Source organism: Narcine bancroftii, chromosome 1, assembly GCF_036971445.1.
Source record: "Narcine bancroftii isolate sNarBan1 chromosome 1, sNarBan1.hap1, whole genome shotgun sequence".
Taxonomy (NCBI): domain Eukaryota; kingdom Metazoa; phylum Chordata; class Chondrichthyes; order Torpediniformes; family Narcinidae; genus Narcine; species Narcine bancroftii.
In genome coordinates this window covers 323,736,104-323,748,307 of record NC_091469.1, presented here as the reverse complement: position 1 = coordinate 323,748,307, position 12,204 = coordinate 323,736,104, and the positions used below count along the sequence as shown (strand labels likewise).

The 12,204-nt window shown below is 40.5% G+C and overlaps 1 protein-coding gene across 5 annotated transcripts in view; it reads right to left on the bottom strand.

Moving 5' to 3' along the window:
* elmo1 (engulfment and cell motility 1 (ced-12 homolog, C. elegans)) overlaps positions 1-12,204 on the bottom strand; it is a 339,660-nt gene that overhangs the window by 226,813 nt on the left and 100,643 nt on the right. For all 5 annotated transcript variants that reach the window (XM_069907380.1, XM_069907390.1, XM_069907389.1 and 2 more), the window contains one exon: positions 2,983-3,129. In XM_069907380.1, coding sequence (XP_069763481.1) covers positions 2,983-3,060 — 78 coding nt within the window. In that variant the 5' untranslated portion in view covers positions 3,061-3,129. The remainder of the gene's footprint in view (positions 1-2,982; positions 3,130-12,204) is intronic.

The following is a 12,204-nucleotide window of genomic DNA, read 5'->3' as shown; positions in this document are numbered from 1 at the left end:
CAAAGGGTCACTACTGTTCTATATCTATGATTCTCCAGCAGTAAGACTAGCTTTCTGCTTGACATTTATATTGGCACCAATTTTTTTTTTACATGCCAGCAAGTAATCCTCACAGAAATGCGAATAGAATAAAAGAAGCAATCTTCCAGACTGGTAATGGGATCCCAGGAAAGCTTCTGAACAAGGGCGGCCCACTTGGCATAGTAGTTAGCACAACGTCTTTACAGCACCAGCAATCAGGACAGGGGTTCGAATACCACACTGTCTATAAAGAGTTTGTATGTTCTCCCCGTACCTGTGTGAATTTTCGGCAGTCAGTTTTCTCCCACCGTTCAAAACATACCAGAGGTGTAAGTCAATTGGGTGTAAATTGGGCGGCACAGACACGTGGGCCAAAATGGCCTGTTACCGGGCTGACTGTCTAAGTTTAAATTGAAATCCCCAAGAGTTCTCTCTTGCACCTGTCTAACCGAGAGGAACTTAGCACAAGCAAATAACTTAGAAAATGTAATTTTTAAAAAAAATCCCTTCTAGGCTTTTTAATTTAAACAATGTGTAAAAGATGTGAATCCATTCAATGTTTTAAACCCTTAAAAGCCAGTCACATCAACTTTGCACTCTTCTCTGCATCATCTTGCCAGCCGAGAGGGGTGAACATGATATCCATAACTTCTATTTAAGCACAAAGTCAGCAGACTTCAACAAGAAACTCCCTCAAATGACACCAACAATGAGCACGAGACCCCAGTGGGCTGCATGTCAGTTCAATCGCGCAACCTTCTGAACTGGGGTTCCATTAACCTGAAGGGGGTCAGAGGGAATTTTCCAGGCCATCTGTTCTACCCCTCTCTAAGGCTCTGGATATTTTCATCTGAGGAGCTCACTGATTCCTGGGCAAGACAGGAAGTTATGTATTTGGTTGAGGCTGCATCCACGTGCTGCTCCATTGCAAATATTTGGATGGAATGAGACTTAATCCAAGGTTGGTAGTAATAATTTTTTTAAAAGACACAATATTCCATGCTTCTGAGGGCTTGAGATGAAATAATCAAATTCACAAATTATGTAGGATCTTCATGGGAACCTCAAAGAGAGAGAGAGAGAGAGAAAGAGAAAACACTGGGGTAAATGGGATTGCTCAGAGCCAAGGCAGATTTGATAGGCCAAATAGGAAATATGAATATTCACGTGGCTTTCCTGATTATAACAACTAGTGTCCTCATCGAACAGAGTTCTACGCCACATATTTTTAAATGTTTTTCTTTAGATTGTTGAGCTGACCTGAACAAACCTGGTCACGTGGTTTCGTCCAAATCTCAAAAACCAACTGGAAGAATATTCTCTACCTTCTTACAAATTAGATGGGATTTTTTAAAATTTCCTCATCTCTAACCTGCTGACAAGAATAAGTGGTCATTCCAAAAGGAACAGAGGAGTTTCTGCCTGGCCTGAGAAATTACCTTACTTTCCAAGTGATTCAATCCAGGGCATCTAACATTATTTCACCTGGATATATTCAATTGCTTTTCAATTTACGACACAACCCATCAAGGAATAGTACACATGGACAAACTCACAATTTCGTATTCTCCAAGGGCTTTTATATCACAAGTAATTAGAGCTGGAACATTACTTTTAAATGACCCTGTAACTCATAACGGTGGCATCTACTGTAACCTCTGGTTGTCAGAGTGTAATTAGAATGCAAATCTGTTTCTTGTTAAAAAGCCAATTATAAAGCACAGAGAGCATCAACAATCAGAGTACCAGGTTCCAAAAATATCTAGATATTAAAGATGTGCTTTGAAAAGCAGTTACACAACATACCCAAAGATACCCAAAGATGAATCCCAAGGGACGGTACAGTTAGCGCAACACTTACACAGCGCCAGCCACCTGGGGTTTGAATCTGACGCTGTCTCTACAGAGTTTGTACGTTCTCCCCGTGTTCATATGAGTTCCCTCCGGGTGCCCCGGTTTCCTCCCACCCATCAAAATGTAGCGGGTTGTGGGCTAATTGGGTGACACAGGCTTGTACTCTGTAAGTCTAAAAAAAAGTCTAATAGCAGCGAACGGCAACTTGCAAATCTTTTCAGTGAACACACCTCTGCCGGGCCAGAGAAAGGAGATCCAAATCCCTTATCCTCCAAATGATTCAATCCAAGTCATTTAACATTATCACTCATCTCATTAGATAACAAGAAATATTAAGGACTCCCATTTAGAGTTAAAAGAATAAAACAAAGTAATTGTGTTCTCTAGTAACCTACCAAGTACTATGATTTCTTAGATATTAACAGTTTTAGTATGAAACAACCCTTTGAGTTCAAACCTTAGGCTGTCACCTCAGTGCGGTGAAGAGGGAACAAAGTACTGTCAGAAAAGAGATTAAATCAAGATCTATATACACTTCTCAGGAAAGTGTCGAGCTCTGAGAAACCAGAACATCCTCCATAGAGTTCTAGCCAGTATTTATTCAAATAAATTGTCAAAACTTTACAGCTACTTAATTACAAAATGACTTAACTTCACACACATTTTAATGGTAATGAAATATTTTGGTACATGTAAAAGTTGTTAAAATAAATAAATAAATAACCTGTGGCATGGTTGGTGTAGTGGTTACGGAGCCAGCGATCGGGACCGGGGTTCGAATCCCGCCCTGTCTTTAAGGAGTTTGTGTGTTCTCCCCTTAACTGCGTGGGTTTTCCCTGGAGGAGGGGCCTCCGTTCAAAACGTACCAGGGATTGGAGGTTAATTGGTTGGCAGTTACCATGCCGTATGTCAAAAAAAATTATTTACATTTTAAAAATTAAAATAAACCTTGGCAAAAGGTATATAACACGAAAGTCTGCAGACAACGTGATTGAAGTAAAAACACAATGCTGGAGAAACTCAGCTGGTCAAGCAGTGTACATAGCAACAACAGTGTACGAGGCTTGAGTGAAGGGCCATCTATTTTTGTAGCACAGAAGCTCTCACCTGATCAATTTCCATCAACTTGGGGAAGGCTCCAGGCCATTCGATGGCTACCTTCACAATATCCGACGGTGGAGGCATCTTTTTATATGGTCAGTGAAGAAAGCAGAAATTGCCTTGGTGTGCACGTGGCCAGAGTCTCACCCAGTCCTAAAATAGGCACAGAAGGGAACACAGTTGAAAACTTTGCAGGAACAAATTAATTGAGCCAGCCCCCATCTTCAGTATCCCGCACCATTAGCTGCCAAATGCCAATATGGAATGGCAGGCCCACCTGGGTGAGAGATCATGGGTTCCAGTAGCTAGACCAGGCAGCAATATGCCCTCCAGTCAATGAGGAAGTCTTATTCCCAAAACATGCTGAAAGCTCCATACCAATGTTTTTCAACTTTATGCCTGCAAGTTTCAAATTTAAATTAAATTTAAATTTAAAATGTAGACCTACAGCACGGAAACAGGCCATTTCGGCCCACGAGCCCGTGCCGCCCAATCACATCCAATTAACCCTACACCCCCGGTACGTTTTCAATGGTGGGAGGAAACTGGAGCCCCTGGGGAATACCAGGCAGACATGGGGAGAACGTACAAACTCCTTACAGACAGCACGGGATTTAATTTAAAAAAAAAATTCAGACATAATGGTAACAGGTCCTTCTGGGCCATGAGCCCATGACTCCAAAATACCCCAATTAATTTATATCCCTCGTTTTAGTAGTCTTTAAAATGTCTCTGACTCCAAGACTTAAAAACTATTAATCCCAACATAAATAATTCTTTTTAAAAAATTTAAATGAACTTAAAATAGACTTATCTGAACTCAATAACTATCATGCAACTTACTTTCCACACTTCCTCAGCTCTACAAATCCCAATGAAATCAGTGAGGTCTCAGATCCTGTGCCAGATTTACCTTAAAGTAGTAAATTAAATTTAAATTGATTAACAGCCCAAAGAGGCCAATACTGGGTTTCGAAGCTCGAGGTGCCCAATGACACCCAATAAACCTACCAAGCCTGGACATATTTGGAGGCTGGCAGAGAAATCCCACGGACATCATCGGAAGAAGGTACAAACTCCTTACAGACGGTGCCAGATTCAAACCCAGAGCATTGAACATAGGAACATAGGAAGTAGGAACAGGAGTAGGCCAAAAATGGCCCATCGAGTCTGCTCCACCATTCAATACGATCATGGCAGATCTAATTTATGACCTAACTCCACCTACCTGCCTTCTCCCCATATCCCCTAATTCCTCTATCATGTAAAAATTTATCTAACCGAATTTTAAATATGTTTAATGAGGCAGCCTCAACCACTTGTCTGGTTAAAGAATTCCAAACATTCACTACTCTCTGGGAAAAACTATTTTTCCTCATCTCTGTCCTAAATCTACTCCCCCGAATCTTGAGACTGTGTCCTCTCGTTTTAGTTTCCCCGGCCAGCTCAAAAAACCTTCCTACATCTATCCTATCCATACCCTTCATAATTCTATATGTTTCTATAAGATCTCCTCTCATTCTTCTGAACTCGAGCGAATACAATCCTAGACGATTTAATCTTTCATCGTAAGTCAACCCCTTCATCCCAAGGATCAACCTAGTAAACCTCCTTTGGACCGTCTCCAAAGCCAGTATATCCTTCATCAAGTATGGAGACCAGAACTGGACACAGTACTCCAGGTGCAGTCTCACCAGTACCTTATACAGTTGCAACATTACCTCCCTACTCCTGAATTCAATTCCTCTAGCGATGAAGGCCAACATTCCATTTGCCTTCTTAATAACCTGCTGCACCTGCAACCTAACATTTTGCGATTCATTGGTGCTGCAGTAGCTCGTATTTGAGAAGCCACCTCCTATACTGTATGGCAGAATATCTCAGTATGACAAGAGGTGATTCCATGGGCCTATTCAGTGCTCTACATCTGGCATCGAGTCCAGGAATTCCCGCCACTTGGACAACTAAGCATCCCAAGCTCCGTTTGGAACTTCCAGAGCACCACAGTGATGTTAGTGACTGTGGTAAAGTTTAACGTTACCCAAGAGAGCACAATACAATGCTGCTGTAGTCACTTTTTGCAATGGACCGTGCTCGAGAATGGAAACAATGAAGGATACCTGAAAGTTGTGGCAGAGTCTAAATGATGTAACCTGCTCATCGAATGACAAAACCAAGCTCAGTGCAGTATCTTCACTCCCAGATCAATTCAATATTTTCTACACCCGTTTTCACCACCAGATCAAGGAAAAACTACTGCACACCCCCATGTAACCCTGATGACCCTCTATTGCCAGTATCTGATGATGACATGCAGGCTGCCCTCTCAAGAGACAATCCAAGGAAAGCATCTGGTCCGGACAGAGTACCCAGCTGAGTCCCAAAAACCTGTGCTGGTTACCTTAGATAATACGGATATCTTCAACATCTCACACCAGCAATGCATGGTACTCACCTGCTTCAAACAGCTTCCCAAGAAGAATATGGTAACCTGCCTAAATGACTACTGACCAGTGGCACTCATATTCACAGTGATGAAATATTTAGAGAGACTGGTATTGAAGCATATCAGCTCCTGCCCAAGTGGCAACATGGAACCATTTCAATTTGCCTACCACAGCAGCAGGTTTACAGAAGATGCTATCTCACTAACTCTACACAAAGCCCTGTAGTGATAGAGTGCTAGAGAGAGTCAGAGATTTGTTTGTTGCAGCTAGGGGGATTCAAGGTAGATGGCTCCACATGGTCATGTTCTATAGCTAATAAAGCATAGTTGTTTTAAAAGAACCCAAGTGTCTTTATTACAATAAAAAAAACATCACATAGTACCAGAAATATGTATGGTGCCAGGAGTGAAAATCAGTCGATATCAGAAAAGAAATGGAAAGTGTGAAGGTATCCTTAAGCTGTAAATTGGACTGAAAGTGTCGACTACAAATGGAGGTTGTTCAAACAATGATTCATGCTGTACCTTCAAGCGATTGGAATCGATAGCAAACCTGATGCACGAAAGATTGCACTGCTACTTACCGTGGTGGGACTTCAAGCACTAGAGGTTTTCAATGGGTTTGTTTTTGCGAAGGCAGAAGACCAGGCGAAGAGTGACAAGGTTATCAAAAAGTTTGATGAACACTGTATATCAAAGAAAAATTAAACGTTCGAGAGGTACATGTTTCACTCACACACACAGCTGCAGGGAGAAAGCTCTGATTCTTGTTTTTTTTTTAAAAACGGACTTGAAATTAAAAATAATTTTGGACCGCTGCAAGATTCAATGATCAAATTGTGTTCGGAATTATTGATAAGAAAGAGAGAAAAGCTGCTGCAAGAGACAGAGGCTATCTTAGCTGAAGCTGTGAAGATATGCCACGCCAGTGAATTAGCTTTGCAGCACACGAAAAAGTTTGGTGAGAGTAACAGCCAGTGCAAACAAAAGGCATAGCCAAAGCCACAGAGTATTTCGGCACCCATAAACAAAAAGTGAGACATAGGAAACAACAAAAAGGGGAGGCATTCATTTGTAAACAATATGGCACTCAACATGCTCCAAAACGAGGCCCAGCCTATGATAAAGTCTGTAATAAGTGCAAAAGGCAGAATCACTATGTAAAACAAACTTTTTCATAGTGAAACAAAATAGAAGTGAACGCATGCACACTACAGTTTCTATAGAAGAAACTGCTATAACGGATTTGTGTTAACCTTCAATGTTAAACTATATTTCTTTTATAAAAATGTCTTAGTAAAGTAAATTATAGAGTTAAAATATTGTATGTATTCTTAGGAAGTTAGCTGTGGGTTGGTATAGGGACACACAAAGGTCATTGCATATTTATAGAGAACGCATTGTTTTCTGAGGAGAGTGTTCATTCTTGGTGTTAATATGCCTTTGGATATGAGAGCTAATGGATTTCAAGTGGGTCTTAATTATTCAAGAACTGCTGAGGAAGCCATTTGTTTTTAATCAAAGCCATTAAGCCTCTTGAACAGAGATGACATCAAAGGTTGTTATGGATATGGAATGGTTTTGAAAAAGGAATAGAATTTTGGTAGAAATAAAACTGACGGTCATGTGGCTTCCAAGAATTCAGACATTTTTGAGTTCAGTTTGGAGTTCACTGAAGTCAAACCCCTGTGACACAGGGGTTGAAACCTTGTGAAAGACAGGGTTGAGTTACAGTAACCAGAATTGGTGGTGTTGTTGTGTGTTACTCCGAGGCAAAGGGGAACACAGAATTAGTGGCTTCTGAATTAAGGAAGACCATTTCGCTGTCTCTTTAGAAAAGAGAACAGAATTCTACTGGGTCTATTTTTGTGTTGCCACTTCATTTAAATCCTTGTTTGGTTTGTGACTTCATTGTGAAAGAAAATAACCACATTGTGAGTAAAAGGCCTGAAGATATAACATTTAAAAGTGCTTTATAATTATTTCTGAACTGAGAATTTGAGACCTTCAAGCAAGACTAAAATGATGCTGAACTTTTAAAGATCGACTTTTCAGAGAGGGTCTTTAATTATAGATATATGTATGTATATATATTCTTTCTTTTCTTTGGCTTGGCTTCGCGGACGAAGATTTATAGAGGGGGTAAAATATATAGAAACACACACACACACACATACCATTTACATTTACGCATAGTGGGGATAAATTTAGAGTTAAGTAAGTTTAGAGATAAGTAAGAAATGTTATGTTATTGATAGTTTAATTAAAAACTAATGCTTTTAATTTACCATTGTCTGGTGAATTTTCCATTGCTGTTCCTTTAGTCCCAAAAATAATTGAAAGGGTTATTATTTTGTAACATTGCTCTCAGTGATACACTTTTCATTGGCATGTGTTATGTACCAGACAGCAGCAACAGAAATTAGCCCAGACAGTGTTATATTTAAAATAATATTTTTAATTATTAATAAACAATAACACTTTATCTAATTTAACTAACTTATCTACATTTCTCTACACTTATCTAACTCATAGTTCAGTTTCAGAAATTCAGTGTTGCCACATAGACTTGAAATTGATGCGACCTGCAGGTGTTATATGGATAGGACACGCAGACGTTAGATGAAATTAGCAGTTCATGAAGTGGGTGAAAGAGACCCAGGGTGACAGAATGTTGATCAATTCATGAAACCCTTGTTGAGGTGCTTCCAGCTAAATGTCCTTTTTGGATGAGTGTCTACCAAAAGTCCCCTCTTCTTTGGCATAGGGGACACGAAGCAAGTGATGCTCACAAAGCTTCCAAAATCCTTTTTGTGGGTCAACCGAACTCGTGACTCTCACTCTGGTCACCATCCAAGCGCAGTATTTCTTCTGCAAGTCAAACCCCTTCTATAGGTCAGTTGAACAAAAGTTACCTTCATTCTTTTGGCCACAGTGTGGTCTTCTCATTCCTCTATAACAGACAGGAGAAAGTCACGCATTTCTTCCTCAGAGAAATGTTTGCTCCTGTGCTGTCTCCTTAAAATGGCCCCCAAGCAAAGCCATGCTCTGCTCCTTCAATATGCTGGTCACATGGTCTCTGCACCTGGAATTTCAAGGGCTTCTCTACTCATTCTGCAAATGCATCCAATTTAGGAACATGCTGTTCAAAGTCTGCTCCCAGTTCACTGCCACTTTCCAAAGCCTGCAGGCTTTTGTTGTTCTCTTAAAGTGGCAGTCCCAATAAATGAAAATGAGCTGAAAAATGGGATAATTTAACTGCAAGATTGTACAGGAAGATTATAAACCAACAGACACTGAACAGCCAAATATGAACAGAGTACAGCAGAACAAGTGGACTGTGTCTTTACAAACAAATGGCACAAATATCCTTTTCAAGCTGGACACAGGGGAAAAAGTCAAATTGATTTGTGAGCGCGATATCAGAGCAATGATGATAAAGCCATACATCAATGCAAATCCTGTACAGCTCAAAGCCTAAATGGACTGAGCATCGACACAAAAGATACATGTAAACTCAAGGTGAAAATTAAAGATAAAGAGCACTGCCTCAGATTCACAGTAGTCTCAGACGGACATGAATCACAGCTGGGTGACAAAGCTTAAGTGAAAACTTAAGCCTAGTCTAGAGGGTGTACACACCAGGTGTTAGCTAAATTGTTATCTAGGCAATGACGCACAGTGAAGCACACAACAACACAGAGTGAAGCACACAACGACAGTTCCACAGAGATGGATGTGAATCTCCACATGAAACTGATCACTGAATCTTTTCCCATATCAGACATGAAATCTAAGCAGATCACAGCTGAAACAGAAAAGGATGACAGAGTTCTACAGAAAGTCATAAAGAATCTGAATGAAGGATGGCCTAGACATGAACAACAGCAATTCTACAACATCAGAGCTGAGCTGAATGTTGTCAATGGGCTTCCACTCAGACAGAGCAGAATTATCATTCCTCAATCACTGCAACAAGAGATGCTGAAATCGGTATGGAAAAATGGAAGAGGAGGGCCAGAATTGCTATTTATTGGCCAGGGATAAATGCTGACATCGACAGAATAGTTTCAAGCTGTGAAACCTGTCTGACGTACCAGCAGAACCATGGCATATCCGGATATTGCGCTGCTTCTAATATGTCTGATGCTTGTGTGATCCAATATATGAAATCTATCTTTACAAGACATGAAATTCTCAAATCATCTACAGCGACAATGGACCATGCTACAGTTATAGAGAATTCCAGAACTTTGCAGAAGAGTATAATTTTCAACATGTGACTTTATGTCCTCTTCATCTACAGTCAAATGGTAAAGCAGAGAAAGGAGTTCACATAGTTAAGCAGTTGTTCAAGAAAGCACTAGACATTTGGGATTATAAATTGGGGGGTTTAAACTTACCTGGCTTTAAGAAGTATTATTGGGCATCCAAAGCAAGATTTATCACCTTGCTATATGAGGGAGAGAGGGCCCCAGGTTGGGCTGCATTCGTTAGGTGAAGAGATAGCTGAAGAATTTATTTATAAATAGGATATAAAACTACTCAAAGAAAATGGATAACCGCATCCCAAAATGTACTTCAGGTGCAGAAAAGGATAAAACAAGGTATTGGATGGAAGGTGCCCCTGACTCAGAATAATTTAATATCCTTTACTCTGGGTAATAACTTCCTGGACACCTGGTGCCAGAGGGGGATCAGGGATATTGTGGATTGTTATGAAGGGGGGAAGCTTATGTCATTTTAGAAACAAGTATAATTTGTCCAACAGAACATTCTTCTGCTATCTGCAAATAAGATCTTTTTTGAGGGAAAAATTGGGACTAGCAATGTCCCTGCCTGAATGTAGTGACATGGAGATTCTAATTCAAAAGGGGAATGTGTAAATTTATCTCTAAGATGTATTACATATTCCAAAGCGATGGTCCAAAATCGGGCCCACAAAGGTCAAAGGAGAGATGAGAGTCGGACTTGGGTGCAACAATTAATGAAGAATGGCAGCAGGACCTGTGTCTGGACAGTGTGATGGGGGTTGTCAATGCCAGATAAAGAATGGTGCAGTTCAACTTCCTGCTCCAGTCGTACCTCAGAAACTACACAGAGCAAAGTTGGAGATTTCAAAAATGTGTTTCAGGTGTGGTGTGGAGGTGGGAACTTTTGTCCACTTTATCCGGCTGTGCTCAAAGGTGAGACATCTTTTGGGAAGACCTAGGGGATAATCTAAAATAAATTACAAATGGATTTTCCATAGGACCCGGAGCTGTTCCTCTTGGGGGATAATGGAGAAGTGCAGTTTAGACTGACTAAATTCCACATTATATTTGTGAAAGTCGCTTTGGCGGTAGCCAGGAGGTGTACTGCGGTTTCATGGAAGTCCAACTCCTACCTAAATACCACACAATGGAATATGGAAATAAAGAGTCGCATTCCCCTGGAGAAAATCACATATAACCTATAGAGAAAACATGACACATTCAGTAGAGTAGGGCAACCTTACTTGCAGTATATTGGTTCTCAGGTAGATTGATTCCCCCCTTTTAAATAGGGATAAGGTTAAATTATCCCAGTAGGGCCAGAGGTGTGATTATGGAAATAGGACGACGCATCTGTCCTTTTCTTTTCAGATCCTTAGTTTTTTTTTCTTTTCAGATCCTTAGTTTCTTTTTCTTTTGAGTTTCTTTCTTTTCTTTTTAGTGTTTTCTTTGAATGGCGTTGCCCTTGTGATTTACTTACATGTCTTGATAAGGGTCGTGTTCCCCATGATCAGTGGGATCGAGAAAAGTTTTTGGAATGTATTCGCTCTGGTGAGGCGGGGCAAATATGGACTTTGGGTATGCACATGTACGCAATTTACTGGATTTTGTAAGTCTGTTAAAACTAAAATAAAATATCCAAAAAAAATAAAGCACTAGATAGTGGCTCAGATCTGTATCTAGCTCTATTGAGTTTCAGAGCTTTGCCTCTTGAACATGGAACATCACCCCCTGAGCTTCTGATGGGACGTAGACTACGCACCACACTGCTCTGCAGGCCCAAATCAGAACAGAGATGCTGAGGATGTCAAACAGAAACAAAAGCATCTGTAATGGAGACAAAAAGTAAACTATGACAAGATAGCAAGAAGCTTGGGGCCACTGGCACAACATGACACAGTGAGACTCAGAGATTCCCACGCTTGGGACAAAAAGGCCACTGTTCTAGAGGAAGTAAATCCAAGATCCCTCATTGTCAGAACTGGGCATGGTCAAATGCAGAGGAGGCATCGAAAGAGCCTGCTGAAAACGCAAGTGACACTCCAAGAACAGACAAATGCAGAAGGTCCAGCCTGCACAGCAACAGAAGAAACACCATCCATGCTCAATAGTAGTGGATGAGCAGAGCTGACACAAGCACCTGCGTTAAGAAGATCCATATGTATTATCAAAGCACCTGTCAGACTGAATCTCTACACTGCACTCTTAAAATGTTTGTGCTGCTGATGTTGAGTTTACGTTTGTGTTGAGCTTTAAATTGAAATGAATACTCTATTAGTGTGTCATCTAAAGGAAAGGGGATGTAATCATAGAGTGCTAATGATACTCCTGACCACTAGTGGGAGTTGGAGACTAGTTTGTTGCAGCTGAGGGATTCAAGATAGATGCTTCCACACAGTCATGAGTTCTATAGCTAATAAAGTATAGTTGTCTTAAAAGAACCCAAGTTTCTTTATTACAATAAAAGAAACATCACAGAATACCTGGACACCAAAAATGTGTACATCAGGATGCTCTTTGTCCATGGCA